At 41.2% G+C, this 27743-nt stretch overlaps 2 protein-coding genes across 2 annotated transcripts in view; one reads left to right on the top strand and one right to left on the bottom strand.

The window, feature by feature from the left end:
• COL25A1 (collagen type XXV alpha 1 chain) overlaps window positions 1-27743 on the bottom strand; it is a 469301-nt gene that overhangs the window by 390896 nt on the left and 50662 nt on the right. The window lies entirely within an intron of this gene.
• On the top strand, window positions 2753-11003 carry LOC142468543 (uncharacterized). The gene is made up of 4 exons (XM_075575117.1): window positions 2753-3159; window positions 4551-4628; window positions 4992-5803; window positions 10995-11003. The coding sequence occupies exons 1-4, from the start codon at window positions 2883-2885 to the stop codon at window positions 11001-11003; spliced, it is 1176 nt and encodes a 391-aa protein (XP_075431232.1). The 5' UTR covers window positions 2753-2882.

Genomic DNA, 27743 nt, shown 5'->3' with positions numbered 1-27743 from the left:
TAATGAAGGAACACTTTAAAACAGATTACTTAGTTTGGTAATGCATAATTAATATCCCCTTTGTTTTAGATACCAAATGTGTCCATTATAGGGTAAGCATAACTTTTCTACTCATGATTCAACTCTGAATGGAGCAACAGCACATTAATCTACATCATTGTGCACTGCTCTGCTTTCCGCATGCTTCTCCAGCACTTTCACAACGGCTAGTACAATAGCAATAGCTCGGACAAATAACAGAGAAATACATGCCAAGGTTTAGGCAGTGCAGCTTTTTGCCATAATTTCTTCCTGTGTTTCATTCCTATGTAACCAGTTATATGGAGAGCTGCAACTCTTCCCCCCACCAAAAAAAGGCTGCAATCAACGTCATCTTATACAGTAATTGGGTATCTGCGACATGTAATGCCATCAAAATGGAAATGTTTTTCCTTTATGAGTTGAGACTGTGTGGGTTATTGATCAAAATCTCCCAACTGTAAAGCCACAGCTAAAGTGGAGCTACACAACAACCCTAGATTTATCACTGTATAAAATCCTAATGGATTTAATGGGATTTCTTTGCTTTGCTAAATCTGATGCAGTTTTTGCTTCACTGATACCCTAATTTTGCAGCCAGAAGACACAAATACTTCCCCTCCTATGAAGGAAATATATAAATCTCCTTAAAAGTGTCTAGATTTACAAAACAAAATTCTGTGTTTGTGTCAAATGTAAAACTTTTGAAAAATAATGTTTTTTAAAATATAAGGGGAAAAAACTGCAGGACAAAGACTTATAACGCAATACACTATATTATACACTGCATAGTATAATATCAGTCAGTTGACTCCTGTCGAACTACACCTGTTAACATTCTCCAATGCCTGTATTCAACATGCTGCAAAGCTGTCTTCCTCCTGCTTGAGATGGTTAAAGCTTCATTATTTGAAAAGGAATTTAGTCTTCCTTAGCAAGGGTAAAATAGCTTTAGAGCGTTGAATTCTGAATTTGTGTCACTTGGTTAATAGACCCATGGGAGCACTGATGATAGAAATACACAAGACTGCCTTCCCAGGAGACTTGCGCTAAAAGAGCACAGTTTACAGGTGTGTATCCTGTGGAATACATTGATTAATACCACCAAACTGTCCAGTCCTTTTCCTTAACATGAATACTGATCAATAAAGCAGCACAGAGCTTCTGGTAAGAACCAGACATACATTTGCTTTAACCTTTCCAGAATGCACAAGTAGACTATCGCAATTAAGACAATGGGGAGGATTCACTAAACTCTGATAAGTGGCATCAGAGCTCAATCCCACGCCAACTGCCATTCAAGTCAAGTCCTGATACCCCTTAACGGAGTTTAATTAATCCCAGCCTATGAACAAAAATGATACATGTCGTACTTGTAATACAGGAGAATGCAGATTAAGGGCCTCATGCAGTAAGCGACGATTATGTGAAATCGGCAAGCTTATCGATTAGTCATGTTATTGGCGTTTTTCCCTCTCCGTATGCAGTAAGTGCCGAATACATTCAAAATCAACCCGAAAACAAATCCGCCCACTCTCACGATGATGAGCCGATCACACACAGGTGTATCGGCGTGCGTGGCGGGGTGCTGTTAGGTTGCACAATCACAAATCTTGCTGAATCAGGCGAAACAAGCATGTTTTTGATTGCGCGCCATATTTAAAGGCAACGTGTACTGCTAATCATTCTCTGTGTTGTTGGGAGTGAGAGAGAGAGAGAGACGCACAGAGCTGGACGATTGAACATTTGCATATTGACTGAGAGACTTGTTGTGTATTGGGTGAGCTTTGTCCTTTGTTGTTTTGTTTACATCTTTGTCTTGTTTTATATGTGGAAGTGGGTCGTGTGATTGCCTGTACATTTCTTGTCTGTTTTTTGTGAGTGCTGGAAGTATGCCCGCAAAGCGTGGGAAGAGTGATGCTGGTGGGAGTGGGAGTGCTACTCGTGCGAGTACGCGTCGGAGTGAACGTTCTGTTCAGGGGAGTGATGTTGCTGGTGCACCGAGTGGTGTTGCTGGGAGTGGGAGTGCTGTTGTTGGGAGTGGGAGTGCTGGTGCTGCGAGTGGTGTTGCTGGGAGTGGGAGTGCTGTTGTTGGGAGTGGGAGTGCTGTTGCTGTGAGTGGGAGTGCTGGTGCTGGGAGTGCTGGTGCTAGGAGTGTGAGTGCTGGTGCTAGGAGTGTGAGTGCTGGTGCTAGGAGTGTGAGTGCTGGTGCTAGGAGTGGGAGTGCTGGTGCTGGGAGTGCTGCTGGTGGCGCAGTTGCTGATGGGGTGTCTGGTGGTGGCGTGCTTGCTGGTGGCCAGCTTTTGGAGGCTCTTCCATTGGAAGAAGGAGAGTCCAGTCAGCACCAGCCAAGCTCTGACCCTAAACCTGCTCGGAAAAAACGTGTGGAGAAGCCACGTAATCCTCGCTTCAATGACCAGGAAAATAGGGCTCTTGTCACTGGCATTCTGGAGCACTATGACAGTATATATGGACATTTAGTAGGTAAGTGTAACTTTACATTTATTATTCAAATACATGTGATCCTAGGTCATCTGAGTTTTGTTCATATGCAAATATGGGTACACAATATCTTTCTATGTTCATTAGTGTGGAAACACAGCTTTTTATCATGCCTTACAAGGACAAATAAACACAGGCGGTCAATTTGCCAGAACTGCATACAATATGAATGCAACCTTGCTTACATGTATAGGTTTAGTAGTGAATGCTCATGTGCTGCACATATTACACATAAAACAGCATGTTTGATATCACTTGGAACAGCTAGCAGTGTAGGAAACTGGTGCTTATATTATTATTCATTTACCTCATATCTTTTATATGTTTTTCAAGGGCGGACAAGTGCAGCAAGCAAAAAAGAAATGTGGGACACAATAGTCATTGGTGTCAATGCCTGTGGGAATAGTGTCAGGGACAAGTATCATTGTCGGAAAAGATTTGATGATATTAGGTCCAAATTGAAAAAGAAAATACAACACCAACGCGTGCATGCTACTGGCACTGGAGGTGGGCCCACACCACAACGTCTCATATTGACTCCATTGGAGGAGCTGCTTCGGCCAAAATTACTTACCGTCGTCGTGGAAGGCTTGGCTGGTGACCGTGACATTGGAATTTATCCGTCACAATTTCCAGCAGGTGATAAATATTACTGTACTAGGCGTGTCGTTGCTTACAGTTATTTTGCATATTTACACTGCTTTTTATACTGTCTTCACAATATAAGCATACCTGCATCTATATATGTATATGTCTGATTCTGTATATATATATCTCAAAATAGACATATATGTAGTAGTCCTACTAAAAGCAGTAACTAATATAGCACGTGCCATTGCGTGCTCATTTACATGTGAATTCCCAAAATGCATAGCTGCAGTGGAAGCAATTGATGGTGGGCGAAGATGGGGAACAACAGGGTAGTACACGTGTAACACATGTTCATGAGAAATTATTAGTAGCTACAGGTACAGAACAGAAATATGTATCATGTTATTGTGTATTTTATTGATTTTACTCCGACAAACATGACATTACTGCCTATTTTAAGCATGCATCAAAGAAATTGCATGTAACGGCCTACAAACATCACTGGCACTAACACATCTATAGTTGCTTATGAAAAGGTCCATTTTTGCTTTATGTCATATACAGACAGCATAATGAGGCACACGTAGCATATGTTATGTCATTGTTTTCATAACTTAAACACTGCAGATGACTACTTAGCTCATCTACCATTGTGTTAAAGCAGCTGCAATTAATATCTCATCACAGCATACACTTCAACAGAGGGGGTGGGGTTCAGCACACACACTAATTACAGCCTCATTTCACGGTCAACTTAGTTCACACCATTTGCACCTGTTTCAAGTCATTGAAAGGTGTGGCTGATTAGGCTTTTTGGGGAAGGGAATACCTTTCTTACAACCTGAATAGCACAACTGAAGTTAATCACACTCATTGGAAAGCTTAACTCTAGCTACTAAATGCCCCAACAACTCATTACTTATCAAAGCGTACGTCACACATTAGTTCACTCATATCTATAGTTGAACTACTATGAAAGACACATTATCACACACTGCATGTGTTGTCTTGTTGAGTCACAGCCACATTCAGGTGTGCCACATCTTCGATTAATGTACCACACATATCCTCTACCAAAAATAACACTTTTTGCAATATGACCACCTTCATGATAACCATTGTGAATGGTCATCTCATGATAGTTATGTACATTATGATACTGATATCACTACACAACATATGATTTTTATGTACTCATTTAATCTATTTATCCTCACGCATTACTGCAGAAACATAGTATGTTGTATGTTAGGGAACTCAAAACTTCTAAGTACACAGGCATGTACATTGTTATTACAACTATTTATGTTCACTTTCACACACACATTTTCGGTTAAGGAACTGATGTTGTTAGTTAATCATAAATACAGAACATACAATAAGTGTTTGTTCAATATTTACACATGTAAATGTAAAACTTATGTTATTGTTATATATAGTTGCCCCTGGAGGACATGTGTCACCTGAGATGGAACAAGTGTCTTCACCTGGGTCAGCCAGCTCAACACTACTAGAAGGTGAGTGTATCATTTGCTGGCCATATAATATGTGCTCTTCTATATGTTATGTTGTCATGTGCATTATTTGTTTTGCACATCTTCTTTAAATAGGATTACTTAGTGTCAGTGAAAATTAAGTGTAAGGCAACATGTATTGTGTTAGTGATGTTAATTATCATGTAGGACTTCTGAGTTTAGAGCAACTTTTCATTCATTCATATTTCATACTGAGTCCAAACATTATTCGTAAGTCAAGGTAGTTTTTAATGAGGTTATAAAACGTATGCTAACATGTTAGGTGTTACTTAGGACACAGTACAATTACATAGTAACACAGCATACATTAACATGCCATTTAATAATGTGTACATTTCTTTTTAGAACATCATGGTGATGAGGATGATGAGTATGATGAGGATGACGCCACAGAAGAGACTGAAATACAATCATGTGACCATGAAGAGGTGCCAATAGAAACTGTTGTACCGCCAAATCGTCCATCAACTTCCACATACGATGCAATTGTAGCTTCAGAGGGAAAAATAGTGGACGCAGAAAATCGTCGCCATTCAGACATGATGACAGTGCTGGAAAGGATGATTGGACTGCAGGAAGAAACAGTATCACAATTGGCACATCTCCACAGAGTCTTCATTGAAGTGCCTAAACAGTTGCAAAAAATCAACACCTCATTCGAAGCATTAGTTGTTCAGCAAACACAAGCTAATTACTGGAGAATGACTAATGTACCACAATTCAACACCTCCCAGCCAGGATCTGTTCATGCAGGTCAGTTTTCACCACAATCATCTGAGATTCATTCACCAGGCCCAAATGTTACCGGTCAAGTAGCAGACATTGCTGTGCAGGTTCCTGATGACATCCTACCGCTGCCATCTCTACAAATTCAGCAGCAGACACCTACAAAGGAGGCGACAAAAACAAAACAAGACACACATGAAACAGACCAACCATCACTTGTGCAGTGTCTACCAACTTGCTCACATGTGTCACTGGGCACAAGCCCTGTCCGTGAACAGTCACTACCCAAAAGCCCTGTAGGTGAGTCGCTGCCCAAAAGCCCTGTAGGTGAATCGCTGCCCAAAAGCCCTGTAGGTGAATCACTGCCCACAAGCCCTGTAGGTGAGTCACTGGCCACAAGCCCTGTAGGTGAATCACTGCCCACAAGCCCTGTAGGTGAGTCACTGGCCACAAGCCCTGTAGGTGAATCACTGCCCACAAGCCCTGTAGGTGAGTCACTGGCCACAAGCCCTGTAGGTGAATCACTGCCCACAAGCCCTGTAGGTGAGTCACTGGCCACAAGCCCTGTAGGTGAATCACTGCCCACAAGCCCTGTAGGTGAACTGTCACTGGCCACAAGCCCTGCCCGTGAAGTGCCAGAGGCCACTCAAAGTGGCTCTGTTGTGCCTAAAGTTGGTGGCAAAAGAAAAAGGAAAATTCAAGAGACAACAAGCAGGCCTGTTACTCGCTCGCAAAAGGAACAAAAAAAATAAATGTTATAATTCAGAAAATATGTCTTTGGCCTTGTTTTGTTGACTTCAGATTATCTAATTACTATTGTATGTATGCTGAAGACTGTGTTGTTTCCAAACTTTCAACTATGTTCTTGTACACGTGAAGGTTTGGAAATGTTAACACTCATAATTAATTGTGTTATAAATATTTATGTTGTAATCGTCTGTTCAGTAATGGTCCACCAGGAGCCAGTTGCTAAGTTTAGAGAAGCTGCCATTGACTTTGCATCAAAACATTGCATTTGGGTGTGTTAATTGATGTAAGAATTGCATATGCATATTAGTCACATGCAATTATTAAAACACCTAAGTAAGTGCAAACATCTTTCTTGTACGTGTACAGCAGGATTATGTGTAAATTATTACTTACCTTTGCCTTGCTTGGCCATTGTAATTTTGTCCTTTAATCAGTTGTGTGTTCGTTTCTATAACATCTCAGAATGTATAATAATATATATACACACACACACACTGAGTGTGAGTGTGAGTGTGAGTATATATATATATATGTATATATGTGTATATATATATATATATGTATATATGTGTATATATATATATGTATATATGTGTATATATATATGTGTATATATATATATGTATATATGTGTATATATATATGTGTATATATATATATGTATATATGTGTATATATATATGTGTATATATATGTATATATATGTGTGTGTGTATATATATATATATATATATATATATATATATATATATATATATATATATATATATATATATATATATATATATATATATAGTACTATATAAACTGGTATACACAAACTAATACACTTCATGCTTCCTTGTGAAAGCACACTATTTTAATAATACAGGCCTAATGTTTGAGAAATATCCTAAGTATGAGACTCTAACAGTATTGTGCTTAAACAAATGTTTATTACTTAATTCAATCATGTTTCTCACCATTTAAATAGGTTTCATACAAGGTATACTTAATGCCATCAATGTTGTGTGTACTCCTGCAATATAAAAAAAAAAAAAATATTATATATAAATATATATATATTTTTATAAGAGATATATTTATATATATATATATATATATATATATATATATATATATATACACACGTATTTAAACTCATGCAGACAGGGAGTTAACCAGACTTTCACATACACACAGAAATGTAAGCGGGGAAAAAACATTTCTTTTTGCAGGTGTGTTTTTACTGATATGCCTGGCTAAGAAATATTTTCACACACTGGCCTTTGTTAGTTTTCAAAAAAACACTATGTGAACGCATTCACAGTCTAGGGATGTTTTTCACAAACGAGATAAAAGAAGGAGAAATGTTTCTCCCACAGTCCCATATCACGAACCACAACTGTTAACCCAATTAGACAACCAAATCCAATTGGCGTTTGAAATAAGGAGTCAAAGTAGTTACTTTTGTTGACCTTGACAAGGAAAAACAGGAGTTTGTTAGCCATTCAGCACATTCATTTTGATGAGCAAATAACACAGACCTGCACACAGCTTTTGTGCTACTCAGACATGGCTGATGAATTCGTTAACAATATTAATCCCCTTTTAGGGTATAAGTACATGATCTGTGAAGCCATCTTGAACAGTCGCGGACAGAAAGCAAGCACACGCCAAATCGATGATTTCATTCGAGCAAAATATCCTTATTACCAAGACCGTAAGCATGCACGGAATTTTAATTCCTCAATAAGATTCACTTTATCAAGTAATGACTTTTTTGAACGTGACCAGGATAAGCTACAACACACCTATGGTTTCTGGAAGATTGCCCCGGAAAAACAATTTATCCTGAAAGACGGCACTTATATTGTCGTGAAAGGCATATTTATTCCTAATGGCAATAGCAATGTATCCGCTACTACTGATCCGTTTGAATCGATACGTGCTGCAATATCTGCAGCCTCCATTCCTGAAACCCACATTGTACAAGAACAAAAGTACTATGATTATGTACCAAGCCTTTCAGCTGAAATTGCATTGGAATGGGAACCGGAAGAAATGAACCTACCTCCCGACCAATTATTTGAAGAAAGCAGTGGCGATTCCTATGAGCGCATCCTGGAGGAGATATGTGCCATACTGGATTCAGCGGTTGGGTTAAGCGTGGATGAAAATGGCTTGCATTTCTGGAGCGACCAGTTGCAGCCAGGCGAAGAGTTAATTCTAGAAGAATGGTAAATATAACAATCGTTATGCGTTGACTCTGCGTTTAAATTTTTTTTTTTTTTGTAACCACCATTTTCACTTTCAATGCGTGGATACAGCGTAACATTGCAGACTGCATAACATGTAGCGATCACAAACAAATTGTTTCCTAATACAATATAGTAGGACCTGAAAGAGTAGTACACATTGCTGACGGAATAAATATACGTACTTTCCTATCCCTTTAAACATATTAGCAACATTTTACCATTACTCTAACACATACCTGTTTTGTTATCATGCAACATCTACAACATTGAAAACCGGGTCCACCACGTATGACGTGGGACCCTTGTCATGGGCCAAGGCGTCCTTAAAAAGGATTACTGATGTAAGCCCCGCCCCCAAGCGACGTGCGCGCCTCAAAGCCTATTGGCTGTCATGTTTTGTTATAGTAACGGTAACTGCAGTGTGTGATGCGTGCGGCTCAGTGTTTGTAGGCGTACCCTGGGCGTTAGCCGAATGTTAATTGAGTGGGAGGAGTGTTAGCGTGCGTTTCACGCTGGCTTAACATGACGTCACACGTATTGCATTTGCGCATTGTGTTATCGGCCGTGCTTTCTGTTCAAACACGTCTGTTTAAAAAGAATACAGATGTACTCGTTTAGAACGAATGTAGTTTCGTCTTCATTGTATTTGAAATAAAGATGTTATGTTTACTGGTATTTTCAACATGTATTGAACGCACAACGTACGCTTTGTTTTGCGCATGCGCTAACAGTTAGTGGAGCCAAGCGTGAAGTGCGTGCGCACACAAAGATGTGCGCGCACATCTTTCAGTATACAGGCAACGTTCACTTCTTATACATAGTTATGCCTGCTACAAATTTAAAGAAACATTACATACTGATGAACAGTTTTACTTCTAACATATAAGTGACTGACGTGTGTATCTACACAATCATATAGAGCTGCGTAACGCGTTGTCACGGATGCATATCTAGTAAGGTGCCATCTTTGACCATCATGTGTTTGCTGTATTTCAGAGATGTCGGGGAAGATACAATCGGATCAATGTATGATTTCAGAAGAGTCTACCTTTATATGAGATGATTGTGAGGAGGAGCCACCGACTACTATACTACATATGGAACTAATTTTATATTGCTTGCAGCGCTTATTAACAAACAATTAAAAATGTGATACCCTTATGCCTATATTGCATAAGCACTTAATTAACATAATGATGTTGCAAAAGAGTGCCTCATGAATTTTTATTGAGTGTTCTTTAATGACTACTAACATTTTATGACATGGTGTGTTTTATATATAACAACCATTCCCACTCTGCTAACACATTTGTGTATTCTAATATGTAATGGAACGTATGACTGTCGAAACTATGTAACAATAATAATAATAATATGAGCATGTTCATGTATAGGGCTGCTAGTTGTACGCAGCGATTTACAGACACATGTTTCAGCCTGAGGTCCCTGGCCCGTGGAACGTACAAATGTTTTTTTGCCGCATGAGGCACAGGGAGATAAAGTGACTTGGCCAAGGTCACAAGGAGCCCACACCGGGAATTGAACCAGACTCCCCTGCTTCAAACTATCAGTGCCAGTGTGTGTCTTTACTCACTGAGCCACTCCTTCTCCCAATGTAAAGGACACTTACAACCAAGTAGCCATTTATTTTTAAAATCTCTTGTTACATGGGTATGTAGATAAAATGGTTTGGGACTGTAGCAAATAATGTTAGTGGCCAGATGTTATGGTCCCCTCCAATGCATGATGTTCTGAATATGACATCACCATCATGTTATGAAGTACGTTTCTGTGTATATTTCATTAACCTAACTAACTATAGTTTACTGTGTTTATTAATCGTTTAGAAATACATAGTATAGTCAATATGATGATATAAGCTACCATAATAAAGCTGGTGTTATCATTTGTCGGTGTTATACATGGATCCTACACCAATTGATAGAGACACAAACAGTTGTCTTAAAAAGTGTGTCTATGCTAGTGATGAATGTGCTCCCGTAAGTAAACAAATAAGTACAGTTATCCCCTTTTCTCCAACCACCTCTATATTACATTAATGGAAATTATAAGGAAACATACATAAAATGTGATGAAATGTGAGTAATCATTTTGTAATACAATGCACATGAAAGCTCAAGAGTAGCTAAATGCATATACATGATACAGAAAGTACATATATGTAACATTTGTGTTTAAACCAATATGTTGGGTTTTTAGTTCCAATAATTATAGGAAGATTGAGGTAGCCACATCTTATGAGAGATGTCAGCAAATATACATACCATGATCAGTCATACTGGAGATATACCTATAATGCAAAGGAACAATATATAAATTGCAAACATTGACATGCCATCTTCAGTACCGTAAACAACACAGCAAAGTGTGTATTTGGTGTTAAATGTACAACACCATGTATATTTCATGACATTCAAAATGTAAATCAGCCTGGTGTACACATCATATGGATGTACATGTTACACTGCACCAATAACATTGTATGTAAGCATACTAGAAGCATGAATGATTATGGGCATAATATGTGTTTTGTCTTAGCATAAGGAATAACACAATGCTAAAATATTATTGCTTTGTTACCCAAGTTGTATTCACATACACACAACTAAAGTACAATTGAAGAGGATTATATAACCTGTGCAACAATAACATACCGGTGCCACATCCCTTTGTGCACACAGCAGAGAAAAGAAAGGTGTGCAACCCATATTCATCTGTGTCCTAACAGAAGGTTATATAAAGAAACATTATTGTTAATATAACATAATTAAACTATAAAAGTAGTACTAGGAACATATGAGTTTGTACTTACAAGAAAAAAATGAATTGATGAGATTCTGTCGTGTCTGGCCACCACTGGCTGTTTGTTCATTTTCAGCAGCTACATGGGTGGGATGCTCGTCTACCAAAGCCTCAGCTAGGTCTGACTGTACATTGTGCCTGAGTGCAACATTGTGCAAAATGCAACAGGCAAGGATAATATCAGACACTTTTTGAGGCTTGTATAGAAGAGCCCCACCAGTTCTGTCCAGACACCTAAACCTGGTCTTGAGTAGGCCAAATGTCCTCTCTATAACAGATCTTGTAGATATATGGGCTGCATTGTACCTGTCCTCTGCTTCAGTTTGAGGGTTTAGCACCGGAGTCAAGAGCCACGGCCTAATTCCGTATCCTGAGTCACCTATAATGAATGGAGCACACATAAGCTGACATTAGTGATCAAATTGTACAATGCCAACATTCCTAAATCAACATGTGTTTTGTGTTAGAACATGTAAATATGTACTCACCCAGCAGCCAACCAGGTTCAAAATGTCCCTCTTCGAACGCATGGAAGACTGAAGAGTTCCTCAGGATAGAGGAATCGTGACTGGAACCAGGGAACTTGGGTACCACATGCATTATCCTCATCGTGGCATCACATACCACCTGTACATTGAGTGAATGGTAGTGCTTCCGATTGCGGTACACATGCTCACTCTGACTAGGTGCAATCAAAGCAACATGTGTGCAATCGATTGCACCCAGCACACATGGTATCCCTGCTATATTATAAAAGCCAGTCCTGACTTCCAGCCACTCTGTCGCCTCTGTAGGAAAATGAATATAATTCCTAGCGCGTCTATTGAGTGCATAGAGAAACTGGGTCAAGGCCCGCGAGAATGTAGATTGCGAGACCCCGCCCACTATGCCCACAGTTGTCTGGTATGACGCGGAAGCAAGATAATGTAATGAGCACAGCATTTTAACAAGCCCAGGGACTGCACGACCTCTGGCTGTGAAAAAATCTAAATCTCCCCTTAACTCCTGATAAAGAGCTAAGATTGCTGCTGAACTCAAACGATAGCGACTTACAATCTCCTCCTCACTCATCCCATCTAACAGGGTTCTCTCCCTGTACAGACGCGGACGAGGCACAACTTGTCTCCTCTGTCTTCTCCTCTGATCTCCTGTCCCTCTCCCTGTCCCTCGGCCTGTCCCTCTCCCTGTCCCTGTCGTATCCGCGTCACTGTCACTGTCCCTCGGTGTGTCCCTCCCTTGCCCTATATGATTGTCTTCATCATCAAGCATGTCATAGAAAAGAATGTTCCTGCGTCTCCTAAACATTCGCAACATTTTGAAATGAGTAGCTGTGAATGAGCAGGTAATGTGCGTCCTTTAAATAGGTATGTGATGATGTCAGGTGACATAGTAAAATGCAAGGTGTTACATTAACATAATAAAGTACTTCTGTGGCAAGCTGTGTGCACTTGTTGTTCTAAGTATTTGTTGTGTGTATTCTGCAGGGAATGATGATATTTGGCAATGATGTGACGTGATGCTTTGTAGAAACATTGCTTGCAAATAAATAGTTGCATGTGCAATGCATGTAAAACTTGTGAACGCAAGAGTCAGTCATGTAATGAGACAAAAAGGCTGAGATTGATGTGGGAAAAGTTTTGTGTAACATGTGTAATTATCCATGTTATTGTGACATGTTGCCAACAATGAATAGTCGTGTGCATATGCATGCATTTGTGTAATGAGGATAGTTGGTATAAAATGAGTTTACAAGGTGTCCCAATGATGAATTACTGTACATGTGCGTATAAGTTAGGTTGAAGTGCTTGTAATGCAACGGTTATAATGTAAATATGCAATGTGATTGCGCGTCCAATAAGTGACGTCATGAAAATAGGGAGGACCAAACGTAGATGTAAACATGAGAATTTAGATGTACATGAAGGTTTAAAGATGCGTGACACATTACAAGCATTGTGTAATGTAAAGGAACATGAATATACGGTGTATGTGTGACATGTGTGACATGTGTAACATCATGTAAACAATTGTCGATCAATGCAGTAAAATGTGTGCTATGATGTGAGGTTCTCCTTTAAGAGTTGAGTATAGTATTTTCCCTTGCCACATCATCACATGATGAGTAATGTGACCCGCAAATGCTGCAAACATGTAAAAGTCGAATGTTATGCAAATAAGACACGTCAGCTGTGACACAATGCAGGGAATGCCCCCACACTGTAATGCAAATCCCCCTTGTATTGTGAGCAATGAAACGTAAACAGTACTATACTGTTATACGTCCCCGCTCCATTGACTTCCATTGATGTACAGAAGATGTTTTTTTTCTAAGTGCCGTTCCGGCAGCCTTAGCGATCGTTCTCCCGTCCAAACTGCCAACTTTAGTTGGCGGGAGAAATCGGCCATAACATCTCAATTTCGTAGTGCCGATCAGCCCCGATAAGCTGTTTTTTTGTTGTTGAATCCAGCCGATTTAAAAAAGTGGCGATCAGTGTCGAAAACAGGCTTATCGGCAGGCGACTGGCCATAACCAAATAATCGGCTCCGAAACCTGGCGATATGAAGCACTTATCGGCGCTTACTGAATCTCAAACCCAATTTTGGCTATAACATGGCCATATTTCCCTTATCAACGCTTACTGCATGAGGCCCTAAACACTGTGTCTGTGCTAAAAAAAAGAAAGAAATTAACAAAAATTGCTAATGTTATCATGGACATAAAATAATTGTGAAGGACACTAAACGATGTATACTGTACTACAAAATGTGTATTGACGATTAAGTGAAGGAAGTAAGAATTCTGAACTGCGAATAATCATTTGTAGCTTTTGAACAATGAAAAGGTTAAATACACCAAATATTTTTGGGGGATGAAAACAAAACCAGTAAAAGGTGTTTTGCCATTATTTCCAGCGTTGAAGTGAAGAACTACCAGATATTTCCTTGGAGTTGTCACCACCACCAGGAATGTGCCAGCCAGGACACTCTGGGAATACATGGAAGGTGTTCAATGGCAATTTATACCAGTACCTTGCTGTTGAGAGACTTATTTACAGCAGGTAGTAAAAATAATATTCTGTTGAAAGCACTTACAATTTTATAAATGTAATCGGTCAACACAGATTTCATCAGCGAAATGAAAATCACACTGATGCGAAATATTCAATAATGCAATAAGCTTGTTGGAAGTGTTTTTTTCTACTGCTCCTTGTCCTTGTTAAAACCCATTTACAAGTCTATAGGAAATTGGTTTTCCCTCTAGCTGCAAGCATGCAGCTGTAGCGGCTGAATGTTACAATAAGTGATTGAATGTCAGAGGTTACATTTGATAAGAATTTCCAGTATTTGTTGCTCTTCAACTGGCAGCTTCCAAGTGGTCAATGGACCGCTGACATTCTAGCCCCCCTGTCCCTGTTGACAAGGCAGTGGGAGACATAAAAGTGCTCATCAGAGCTTCTCCCTGCAATCTCCAACCAGAATGGCTCATTGGCTTTCTCCATTTTGCCCTGAGACGGAGGAGAGGAGCACTAGCCTCAAATGCTCACCATATTGACCCGTGCAGTGAAACCCTTTGGTATAGCCAGTAGAGTTTGCCGCGCAAGGTATAAAGCAGAGGTGCGCAAACTGGGGGGAGTGACATTTTCTGGGTGGCGCTTACAGAAGCCCCTCACTCTTCCCCACCACATTGAAATAAAATGCATGGGGGAGCCGTGAGACCTCTGCAACTGCCTCTTACATGATCTCTGGCGACACGGAGTCAAATGGCAACGTGACGTCACATAATGTTGTGACATCAAATTATGCCACCGATGCCAGAGAGAAGGTTGGGGGGGGTCACGAGTAGGGGGGAAGAACAGACAGAGGAGCGCAAAGAAAAAAGTTTGCGCCCCCTGGTTTAGAACAAGGTATATCCTCTCCCAGTCTGGTGCCTCTCATGGCCCCTCGTCTCATTTCTCTTAAGGCCCCTTTTCTCGTATCTCTCATGATCTCCTCTGCCCCCCCTCCCCTCAAGTCTCTTGCATACCACACATTTAAAACTTTTAATATTCTACTACACACTGTAAAATTGGCTGCTCACATGTGCTGGACAATAATGCTGAAAAGTAGATACATTTTCTATCTATACCTTGCGGAAGTAAAAGACATAATTTTAAGACAAAACAATCTACATGTTCATTGTCATTGGTTGCTAAATCCTTGTCTAACTGACAACGTCTGTTTACGCATCCCAGCTCTCATATATTCTTTTATTTGCAGGTCAAATATCAATTTCACAAATAGAGGTAATTGTCTTTGTTTGGGGACTAGGCTGTTGCTAACATTCCTGGGAGAGATGCTGCAAGCCACAATCCAATTATGAATAGATATAAAATTCTCAGCAGAGTTATATGGGATCAGTTGTAAGAGCATTAAAGGTTCTTACATTTCCCTTAGTGGGATAAAATGAATTACAACATCAGATTTATCAGATTCTTAATGTCTGCAACTGAATTTATCTTGCGTACTTAATTCTGCATCTCACATTTCTCCTGACAGGCATGTGATCGGGTACGTGACCGGTTTGTTAATGGTACCACAAAGCGGTACATCATGGTAAGAGTTGGTAGCTAGTTTACCAATACTCTGGGCCACAGCAAAGCACAATAGAGCAACCAGAAAATAAAATTGGTGGGAGCCTGGTCAGAAATGGGATGTGGAATATCATTGTTATAATGGAAAAAATGTGACAGGGTCACTACGCAGATTTTCACTAACCAGATCCCATCTTCACAATGAAATTAGAGATGGTTAGATGAAACAGCTACACTATGTGAGAATGAAGGAATCCACAGGAATCACTGCACATGTTTGAGAGAACACAAATGTGCACAGTACAGCTACAACAGCTGTTGTTTTAAAGAAGCAGTTCAAGCTGCCATTTTTAAAAACATTTTTTTCCCATTCAATACAGTATGTATATCAATACTTCTGCACACTGAAAAGTGATTAGCTAAGTTGCCGATCGATACGTTCTCCTGTGATCAATCAGCAATGATTCGGCTCGGGGGTTCACTAAATCACAGTTAGGGCTGCAGAAGAGTACCCAAGATGCAAAGTCTGTGAGGAAGATCGTGTGACCAAGCAGGCACTAGATACAATTGGTTCACTGCTTGTCATGGAACAAGAACCACATTTCTGTTTCACCCGCCCCCCCACCCCCCTTTCCTTTGCAGTTTCTGCTTGTCAGATTCTAAGTTCCAGCTGCATGTATTTTGCTCTGTGCACTCACAGTGCTTGTGTGTCAGGGCTCGTTCAGGGTGCCTGCTTTGGGATATGGAGGGCGCGCGTCCGCGAGAGCGCGCGTTACTTTTGTAGGAGACGTCCAATCATCCCCTGCCGACAGCCCCAGCGTTCTGTCGTTCAGTGGGCGTGTCTTTGACGTCACATGTTAATCCTCCCGGTCACAGACAGAGAGCAGGGATCAGTGTTGCAGTCTTGAAATCATTCTGAAGAATGATTTCATTGGCTGCCTGGGTCCCTGTGACGCTGCTGCAGTTCCAAAAAACGAAATTTTCGTTTACTGAAACTGTCGTCAGCGTCAACTCCTGGCTTCGGAGGCAGGGCAGTTACTACCCTGACAACAAGTATTCAAATTGAATACTTTGTTTCTCACTGCAGCAAGCACGTCAGCACGCCCTCCCTCCGAAGCCAGCACCCTGAACGAGGCCTTAGACACAGTGTTGCGATCCCTGTCTCTGCATTATGCCAGTGAGTTGTTACAGCAACCTCAGCCTTTCTGTCAGGATGGGTTAGCCTGCCTGCTCCCCCTCTGCCTTGCTGACAGATGGTCTGTCCCCAGGCTATCTTGCTACCCTGCATACACTGGCACTTCCTTTTCACCCTGGACTCTGAGTGAGTAGCTGCCTATTTGCCCCAGCAAGGCCTTTTTGTTTTACACTGTCTCATCATTGATACACTGCACTTCAACAGAGAAGCACTCTCTACCAACATTACATCTACAAGCACCTATCTCCCTGTGATTTTACCTCAATAAAATTAAGAAAGAGAAAAGGACTTGTTTGTGCTTTGGAAGAGGTGAGACATGAGTTAAGCTTACTGGAACTAATCATACACCATTCGTGACCCTGGTTTCAGGAAACTGCTAGAAAGAGGGGAAAAGGGGTATGACAGAGCTTGTCTTGGGAGAGGAAGGGGGTGTGACTTTGTAAATGGTTGCTATAGAAACAAAAATGCTTGTTACATTAGAATACATTAAAAATGTATTTTAAAATGTTTATTTTTCCTTTTTAAATGCTACAAGTATTTTCTCATAGTACAGAACTGATTTATTTAAAAAAACCACACATGTAGGATATTGCTTGAACTGCAGTTAAGGCAGCGTACAGTACAATAATTCTGTAACTGGAGCCAGCATTTCAAAGGGTGTTAGGTAGATATTTAGACATTGGGAAGTTACAATTAATGTTACCATATATGACACATTTGAGTAGAAGTAACTGAATGACTAATTTTATAGTATAGTAAACTGCTTTCCTTTTTGTTTTTAAATATATTTTTATTACGTTGTTCTCAGTGTTACAGGGAATGAGAATATACTTTTATTTTCAAGTACATTTGCAACACTTGTGTTAAAACAGTTATCAACAGTTCTGGCAATTTATTACACCTTTTATATAAAATCAAACATAAAATTCTTATTAATCAACGACGACGACTTTTAGCTACGTGGCTCTACACCACCAGTATGTAGAGCTAAGGAGATAACATGAAGTATATAATATATATATAATTATTCTATAATAATATATAGAATAATAGAAGAAACCCCCTCCACAAACTATCTCCTTTAAATCCTTATTTCTTTTGCTTTAATAGTTTATCTTGAGATGATGTTCCCACTCGTCCCAGGCATATATTGGCATTTTTGAGAATAGTGGGGACCCCTTTCTGACACATTTAGCTCTGATCCTTGCGTTACTGTCCCTGTAAACTGCTTTCTAATCATTTAAAAAAAAAAAAAGTGCACATGTATACAAAGGGACAAGTTCAGATTGTTTTATTTGTTCTAATATAATGTTAACATAGTTACATTAATAGGGTCGCTGAAGGTTTTAGATGTTGCAGATACAGTAGGGTGCTGAACAAAAATCATTTTCAGCTCATGTTCTATTGAATAAAGTTTAGGCTTAACCAGAGATCATTACCAGTCTGAGGATGTCAGTATGTCCAGGACCACACTACATCAAAGGCTGGCATCAGCATTCCCTAGGTGTAGGCATTTACATAGAAAAAGAACAAGCTAGAAGCCTATTTATTACAGAGCTTGTGTACATTATCTTGGACATATATTAAGATCAATACTCTCTGAGCTACATTTTCTCTGTAGCATTTTATCTGCCAAACAGTACAAAGCTGGAAAAGTATATTAGCCTTGGATAAAATCCAAAGCAACTCCCCATACACCTGTAATGTCACTCACTCATTTTTTGGTTTGTTTAAAGCCACAGTGAAATTTGAAATCCATCCACAGATAGACAGTTTACTGCTAAGAAGTTCACAAATTCCCTAAAGTTTTATTGCACAAAATACAGATGCAGTGGCCATTATTTTAACAAATCACGGAGCCATTTTCATGTGTGCTGCTGTACTCCATGCGGCATTAGTGCAGACAATCGCCCCAGGCACACGTGTTTATCGCGGTTGCTTTGTTATAATTTCATGGATTCTGTTTCTTTGTGTGCAATTAAATGAGTGAATTGTAATGTGTACAGTTCGGTGCTACTGTGCCAATTTCAGATGTTTAAAAACCAGAACACTAAAATGCCATTTTCTGCACTCGTCTGCACTCGCCATGACATGGTATTCCGAGGTATACACTGTGTGATTTGTTAAAATAATGGCCGCTGCATCTGAAGTTAACATGAAATATTCTTCTACATGAGAAAAATATATGAAGGCAATCTTAACCTCATTGTAATGATAAAAATGGTCAGATCATTAGAACAACAATTACTTTCTAGTGCCCCTATTGATATGCTGTGAAGACATTTTCCCTTGCTCAGAAAGGTTTAAGCTTCACTCATTTTAATGGGGCTGAAATCTTTCCAAGCACACAGAAGACCGCTTCATAGCATACAGAATAAGGGCCTAATTGTTATTACCTCGTCCTCTTTCCTGAGGACAGAGCAAACACAGGTTAGTAAACTTTATAGAAAGGAATAGTTTAATATTTTGAATCCATCAGCCGAGGAGGTACTGAAATGCAGCTGAAGGACTAGAGGCCACATTTCCTTAACTTGGGAAGTCTTTCACTCTGCTGCAAGAACAGGACTTACTATGGTTCTTTCCCCCATACAGTGGTAAAAAGAAGGGTTCACAGTGTAGTGTAGGACCTGCATTTTTGGTTATACCTTGACATTTGGTATGCAGGCTTACGACGCTTTGGCCAAAGGGTTAAACTAAGTAACCAAGTTATTATTATTATTATTATTATTGAAGTATTTAAACTTTATACTATTTACTATATATGTTTTATCAATTGGACGGAGCATTGGGCACCCCTGTCTTTTGTTGTACACATTTCCTAAGCAGTCTTCTGCCGTAAGACACCCTCTGGCACTAGAAGATGCATTACAGCTTATGCAAGGCAATGCATTCTAACGTGTCTTACAGATCTTGAAGGTATCTTATGGCAGAACACTCCTCACTAACTATGGGCCTTAAAGCAGCAATACTGCATTCCCCTTTTTTCTTTCTTCTCTTTATACATAAATCATGTGACAATTTATAATTCTACATTCTATCTTAGATGGCAATTGTTAGGTGCTCCTATTATTACTCTGTAAAAATCCTGATTGTGTAACCTAACGAAATGGCCGCCTTCTAACTTTGTGCTGCAGTCTGTGAAATGCTGCAGCTGATATGTAACATTATATTAAGTGTAACACATTATTGTTACAGCTTTCAGAGTAATAAACTGTCTGCTGTTTGGAACACAGCAACAGATCTTTTTGGGATACTTTGTTGCCAAAGAGTAGAGCTAAACAGGTGCCTGTCAGAGCCTGTTTCAAAAGAGGAAATGGATATGACTTTCTAAATGGTTGCCGTAGCAACCAAAGGATGATCTGCACATAAAAAATTGCATTAGGGGTTAAACAAATGCAGACTGTATGATCTAATACTACAGATCTGATATATTTAAAAAATTTAAAAAAATATAGGATTTTTTACATTTTGCTGCTTTAACTGCCTAGCTGAAAACATTACCATGTTTTGTGTCTCCCGACGAGATTAAAACATTTTAATTGATAAAATATTTCTAGGTTTAGTGCTCAAAAGGGTGCTAAGCTTTAGCATACCTTTACTCCCAATGGGAGAAAATGTGTGCTAAAACGTAGTCTGTCTGTGGTATATCTTGAAGGCATCTTTCAACCCTCAGTAAATGCCACTGATTTCTTAGGCTTCGGCTTAGCCTCTAATAACGATGACTGATGGGCTGTAGTTACACAGAGCTATTTAGTTAATTGAACTGTAAAATATCACTGCATTTCTGCAAATAAAGCTGGCTGCAGAGAGGTGCACAATTTACACTGCAGCTCATTAACCAGGCAAAATTAGCCCATTTTTTTTAACCACCAAAATGTGACCAGAATTCACAGATCCATTAGACTATTTAATCCAGGCCCTGAAACAGGGCTTGGGAGACAGAGGTCAATTTAATAAAGAGCCCATTGACGTGTATACCTCCAAATAGAGACACCTAGAGTAAACTCCACTGGTTGAGATACTGTACTGGGAAAATGAGTATATTTAAATGAGCTTATTTCCAGGGTATCACGAGTCTTTCCCTGTGGAGTATTGGTGGCTCTATTTGGAAGTATATAGGTCAAATGGTCCTTCAAAAAATTGGTCTGTGTCTTGTGCTCTCTCAAGCTCAACTTCAGGGTCTAGAAAAAATAGCCAAATGGACCTTTATAAATCTAGCCATGTATGCAAAATTCGGGTGAAATCTTGTTAAGTTTTAAGCAATGTGACATTTTGCAAAAAAATAAGAAATGTAAGGGAAATGTGCAACACCCTTTGTGCAGCACTTTCGGAGACATGCGCTTGAATACTGTACCTTATTGTCTTGCGATGATGTGCATGATGGATTGGTGACACAACAGCAGGATTTTACTACCGTATGTGTTCTACTTCCACCATTACACATAGTTCCACGTAAACTGCTCTGCCAGCTTCCACCATTACACATAGTTCCACGTAAACTGCTCTGCCAGCTTCCACCAATACACATAGTTCCACGTACACTGCTCTGCCAGCTTCCACCATTACACATAGTTCCACGTAAACTGCTCTGCCAGCTTCCACCATTACACCTAGTTCCACGTACACTGCTCTGCCAGCTTCCACCATTACACATAGTTCCACGTAAACTGCTCTGCCAGCTTCCACCATTACAGATAGTTCCACGTATACTGCTCTGCCAGCTTCCACCATTACACATAGTTCCACGTAAACTGCTCTGCCAGCTTCCACCATTACAGATAGTTCCATGTACACTGCTCTGCCAGCTTCCACCATTACACATAGTTCCACGTACACTGCTCTGCCAGCTTCCACCATTACAGATAGTTCCATGTACACTGCTCTGCCAGCTTCCACCATTACACATAGTTCCACGTACACTGCTCTGCCAGCTTCCACCATTACACATAGTTCCACGTACACTGCTCTGCCAGCTTCCACCATTACAGATAGTTCCACGTACACTGCTGTGCCAGCTTCCACCATTACAGATAGTTCCATGTACACTGCTGTGCCAGCTTCCACCATTACAAATAGTTCCACGTACACTGCGCTGCCAGCTTCCACCATTACACATAGTTCCACGTACACTGCTCTGCCAGCTTCCACATTACACATAGTTCCACGTACACTGCTGTGCCAGCTTCCACCATTACAGATAGTTCCATGTACACTGCTCTGCCAGCTTCCACCATTACACATAGTTCCATGTACACTGCTCTGCCAGCTTCCACCATTACAGATAGTTCAACGTACACTGCTCTGCCAGCTTCCACCATTACAAATAGTTCCACGTACACTGCTCTGCCAGCTTCCACCATTACAGATAGTTCCATGTACACTGCACTGCCAGCTTCCACCATTACACATAGTTCCATGTACACTGCACTGCGAGCTTCCACCATTACACATAGTTCCACGTACACTGCTCTGCCAGCTTCCACCATTACAGATAGTTCCACGTACACTGCGCTGCCAGCTTTCACCATTACACATAGTTCCATGTACACTGCGCTGCCAGCTTCCACGATTACAGATAGTTCCACGTACACTGCTCTGTAAGCTTACACCATTACACATAGTTCCACGTACACTGCTCTGCCAGCTTCCACCATTACACATAGTTCCATGTACACTGCTTTGCAAGCTTCCACCATTACACATAGTTCCACGTACACTGCTCTGCCAGCTTCCACCATTACACATAGTTCCACGTACACTGCTCTGCAAGCTTCCACATTACACATAGTTCCACATACACTGCTCTGCCAGCTTCCACCATTACACATAGTTCCATGTACACTGCTCTGCCAGCTTCCACCATTACACATAGTTCCACGTACACTGCTCTGCCAGCTTCCACCATTACAGATAGTTCCACGTACACTGCTCTGCCAGCTTCCACCATTACAGATAGTTCCACGTACACTGCTCTGCCAGCTTCCACCATTACACATAGTTCCACGTACACTGCTCTGCCAGCTTCCACCATTACACATAGTTCCATGTACACTGCTCTGCCAGCTTTCACCATTACAGGTAGTTCCACGTACACTGCTCTGCCAGCTTCCACCATTACAGGTAGTTCCACGTACACTGTTCTGCCAGCTTCCACCATTACAGGTAGTTCCACGTACACTGTTCTGCCAGCTTTCACCATTACAGGTAGTTCCACGTACACTGTTCTGCCTGCTTCCACCATTACAGATAGTTCCACGTACTGTACACTGTGTTTCCTGCTTCCACTATTACAGATGTACACAAATCAGGCGCACTTAAATCATGGAATAGTCAAAGTAATTTCATCTAAATAATTTTCTAAAAAATAAATGGGTTATAGTTTTCAAAGAGATTGGCAAGTAAGAAAGTAAGAAATACATACGAAAGTGAATGTGCTTTTAATTTGAAGTCCCCAGTACTCCATTAAGAAGAGGGGCATGATGGAAGGGGGTGGAGACCCGAGGCAGCACTGAAGGGGTTAAGGAAATTAGGAGAGTTAGGTAGAGGGGCTGGAGATAGTGGGAGGGTATAGGGTAAGGGAATTAGGAGACTCACCCTCTTCACCTCCTATCCAGGTGTGGATCCCCCCCTCCCGCCATCTTTTTTGCTATCAGTGTGGTTTGAAAAAATATGTATGTATTTTTTGTGGTGGGTATTGTTGCTCTTGTGATAAATTCACATAAAAAAAGGAATATATACAAAGATCAAAAAAATATATGTAAAAATATTCCAAAAGAAAAAAATAAATGAGAATATTTCAAAATAAAAGGGGAGAAGGTCTATGGTTTTGTTACTGTCACAGCTGGCGGAGGGTGTGTTCAGATAGCACGGGGAAAGATTGGATCAGTGATCCAGTTTAATGAAGGGTGCTAAGGCAGCCGGTGTGGTGATGTCCTTCCAGGTTTGGAAGGTGATATATTATACATTTTCTGCTTGGCTGGTATGGCCAGTGGGATCTTGGGGGTCATAGGTGCCGCATGTGGATCATCACGTGTGGATGCAATCTGACGCTGCTATTTCTGTCATGTCGTGTAAATGCTGTGGCCATTTTCTGTGTCTTATTGGGTGTGGGTGGGTGATCTAGGTACTGAGGGATAACTGGAGATCTCCTGACGTCATGAGTTTTTATTCCTTTATATTGAAAATGTTTGTAAAAAATAAAAACTTCATTCAACTTTTATACAGCTTTGTACAGTGTAAGTTCAGCTAATAGTCTAACGCTTTGTTTTTATCATACTAGTATATGGTACTGGTTTTGAATTCTTTTTGCTGAGTTACCAAGACCATCCACTCCAAAAAATGATTACATTTTAATTTATTTTGAGTACCCTTATTAATTGGTAGTTAATTAATTTACAAAAGTGAATCTTTATATCAGCAACTAATGGTAACATCTTTGCATGCTATGGCCCAGATTCACCAAATGAATAGAAGTTATGGCATGCTAAATCGTAGCACCCTTCAGTGAATCTGGGCAGGGCTGCTGACAGGGGGGTACAGACAGTACTGCTGTCCCAGTGGGTTTATGGAACTGGCCTTCTGCCTGCACATCATTTATATGGAGGGCATCCTTTGAGCAGCAGGAAGCACAGAGAGGGGAATATCTCTTCCTCGCTGCTGAGCAGGGCGCGGAATCTTGGTCAGCGGGCAGGGCCTCTGGTACAGCAGAGGAAGCAGTGCAGGGCTAGTGCGTGAGGCAGAGACGGACGGAGAGGATAGAGGGAAGGGTCAAATCCTTAGAGGAAGAGACAAAAAGTTGAAGAAAAAAAGAAATATGTAAGAGGTAAAAAGAGACACGAGGAGGACAAGAGAATGAGTGAGATGTGAAGGGGAAGGACCAGAGAAAAAGATGCTGGGGAGAAGATAAACTGATTGTTAAAGCGAGGATGACATGAGGGTACAAAATAAAAAAATCCTGGGGAGAGAGAAACATGGCTGATTAAAGAAAGAGAATGGCAGGAATTGGAAAATAAGAGAGTTTAATCATGTGAGATATGAAGAGTGTAATTAAGATAAGAAAGACTTGCTGCGGGGGCAGAAAAGGACATGCTCGGGGGAGGAGAGCAGAAAGGACATGCTGGGGGGAGAGGAGAGAGAAGGCCATGCTGGGGGAAAGAGAAGGACATGCTGAGGGGGGGGGGGGGAGAGAAGAGAGAAGGACGTGGGGAGGGGGAGAGGAGAGAGTAGGACGTGCTGGGGAGAGAAGGACATGCGGGGGAGAGAGTAGGACATGCTGGGAGAGAGGAGAGAGGAGAGAGGACATGTTGGGGGGGTCAAGGAGAGAGAAGGACATGTTGGATGAGAGGAGAAGACCATACTGGTGAGGGAGAGAGCAGAACAAAGGACATGGGGGGAGAGGACATACTGGTGGAGACGAGAATGACATGCTGGGGTAGGGAGGAGGAATGATAGAGGACATTCTGGGCAGGGGGAGAGGAGAGAGGACATGCTGGGGGGAAAGGATAGGACATGCTGGGGGGCAAGGACATGGGGAGGAGAGAGAAGAACATGCTGAGGGGGGTAGGAGAGAGAAGGACATACTGGGGGGAGAGGAGAGAGAAAGACATGGGGGAGAGGAGAGAAGGACATGCTGGGGGAGAGGAGAAGAACATACTGGTGGGGGAGAGAGAAGAAAAAAGGGCCTGGGGAGAGAGGACATACTGGTGGAGAGGAGAATGACATGCTGGGGGGAGAGATGATAGAGGACATTCTGGAGAGGGGGAGATGAGAGAGGACATGCTGGGGGGAAAGGAGAGGACATGCTAGGGGGAAGGACATGGGGAAGCAGAGAGAGAGAGAAAGACATGCTGAGGAGGGGAGAGGAGAGAGAAGAACATGCTGAAGGGGGGGGGGGGGAGAGGAGAGAGGGGACATGCTGAGGGGAAAGGGGAAAAATAACAGAGATAATTATTTAGTGAGGGCCTCAACGATTTTTGTGCCATTCGTTTGAGAAGTGGTTTCACAGCAAATTGAATAGGGGCAAAGTTTCCTGCAAAACATGTTTCACAGCAATGCAACAGCACAGGTGTATCAAATAACAAACACTTTTCAAAACAATGGGAATTTGTTTTTCTTTAATACATCTTGTGCTGTTTTGTTGTATTTTTTTTTATAGTTGGAAAACATCGATAAATTGCCGTCAATGTTTTCAAAGGAGTCAAATATACCCCTCATGTCTCATGACTATCTGCTTGTTCCACTGGTAAATTATTATATATATTTTTTTAAACAACAAATTGAATGTGTCTACTGCAGCACAAATCTCAGTCTACATTTTTCTATGAATTTTTCCACATTTCTCCCATAAATAACCCTGTGTAAAACCAGACTGTTGGATAGCTCTTATTTTTTTTGCGTAGTATTCCCTTTCAAGCCTCTACTGCCACTGACTGAGCAACTGGTTGTGCTTCGTGATCTTGTACAACAGTTGCATATTTGTTTTCTTGGAAAATCACATCGACTTTAAACTTTCCAGCCTTTCACAAACGAGTGTGCTCCCTGAGACATTGCCAAACTGAGCTCACAGGCAGCAAAATCAAAGAACAGAAATGTCTTGCAATTGTCACTGGCTATGCACTTCTTTAACCCAGGCTGTGCTGAAAAGCTGTGTAATGTAAGGCTGCGGTCCCAGTAACTGCCACAGCGCCCGGTGCGGAGTGCGCTGTGCGTGTAAGCACCGCCCCTCAATGTGGCTGGGCCCAGTAGTCACCTTCACGCTGAAGGTGTAGCCGCGCCTTACTGCAAGGTTTTTTCAACTCAATGAAATTGAGTTCAAACCTTGCGACGGAGGCGTGGCCACGCCCCCACCGGCGGTTCACCCAATGAGGGCGAACCAGCCGCGTGACGTAATGGCCACGCCCCTGCAAATCCCCGACCACGCCCCCTCGCATCGCAAGCTCCCTCTCCCCTGGAGACCGCAGATCGTGGTTAGCGCTGTGCACGCGCCGCCCCCCCCCGCCGGGGCGCGCGTGTCACAGACATGACTGGGACCGCAGCCTGATGCGGCTTCTGGGGCTCCATGTTAAAATGGTCACAAAGTAAAAGGTGGCACTGTGCGCTCAATTGCATGTAATTTCCCAGAATCCCTTTGCTGCAGTGGAAGCACTGTATGCTAAGAGATAATGGTGAAAAGCAGGGCTGCAGACCTGTCTGAGACATGTGAACGTGCTCACAAAGAGTATTTTTATTTGCTCACTGTTTTCCAGAACTGCTACTGCAGCTTTGTTACATTATTACTATGATAAGTTTTGTATGCACATGCTTTGTCAATGAAAGTGTATATTGAATGTGAGGTAGCCAGTAATTACATAAACTATACGAGTACCAGACATAAAAGCAAAAAGAAGGGGAGAAGTCATAAAATACAAAATCACATAACTCTTGAGCCCCAATCTTTTGCACTAAATTCTGTTTTACATGTCTACAGTTCCAATATAATTAACTGTTTCGTATCTCTTTATTCTATTAAACCAGAGTCATAAAGCCAGCAATACTACTGCTGCGGCCAAGTTTATTCGAGCATTTGCCCGTTCTTGGCCGCAGCAGTAGCCTGGCGCGCGCCCGAGGGTGACGGGCGCGCGCCGAAGCAGCGGAAGAGCGCCCTCGGAACCCTTTCATATTTTTTTATTCAAATACAAATATACAAATATATTCGGTTACAGAACAAGGAGCTTTCCAAAGAACTATTCATTCCGCGGGCAGCACAAAGGACTCAGGGTCATCCCATAATGTTGGAGTAAAGGAGATTTCACCA

Source organism: Ascaphus truei, chromosome 1, assembly GCF_040206685.1.
Source record: "Ascaphus truei isolate aAscTru1 chromosome 1, aAscTru1.hap1, whole genome shotgun sequence".
Classification (NCBI taxonomy): Eukaryota; Metazoa; Chordata; class Amphibia; order Anura; family Ascaphidae; genus Ascaphus; species Ascaphus truei.
This window is presented reverse-complemented; position numbering and strand designations above follow the sequence as displayed.

Coding starts and splice junctions, on each gene's coding strand:
- LOC142468543 (XM_075575117.1), top strand. CDS start 2,883: ATGTGGGACACAATAGTCATTGGTGTCAATGCCTGTGGGAATAGTGTC. Junction 3,160..4,550: donor TCCGTCACAATTTCCAGCAG/GTGATAAATATT, acceptor TGTTATATATAG/TTGCCCCTGGAGGACATGTG. Junction 4,629..4,991: donor CAGCTCAACACTACTAGAAG/GTGAGTGTATCA, acceptor ATTTCTTTTTAG/AACATCATGGTGATGAGGAT.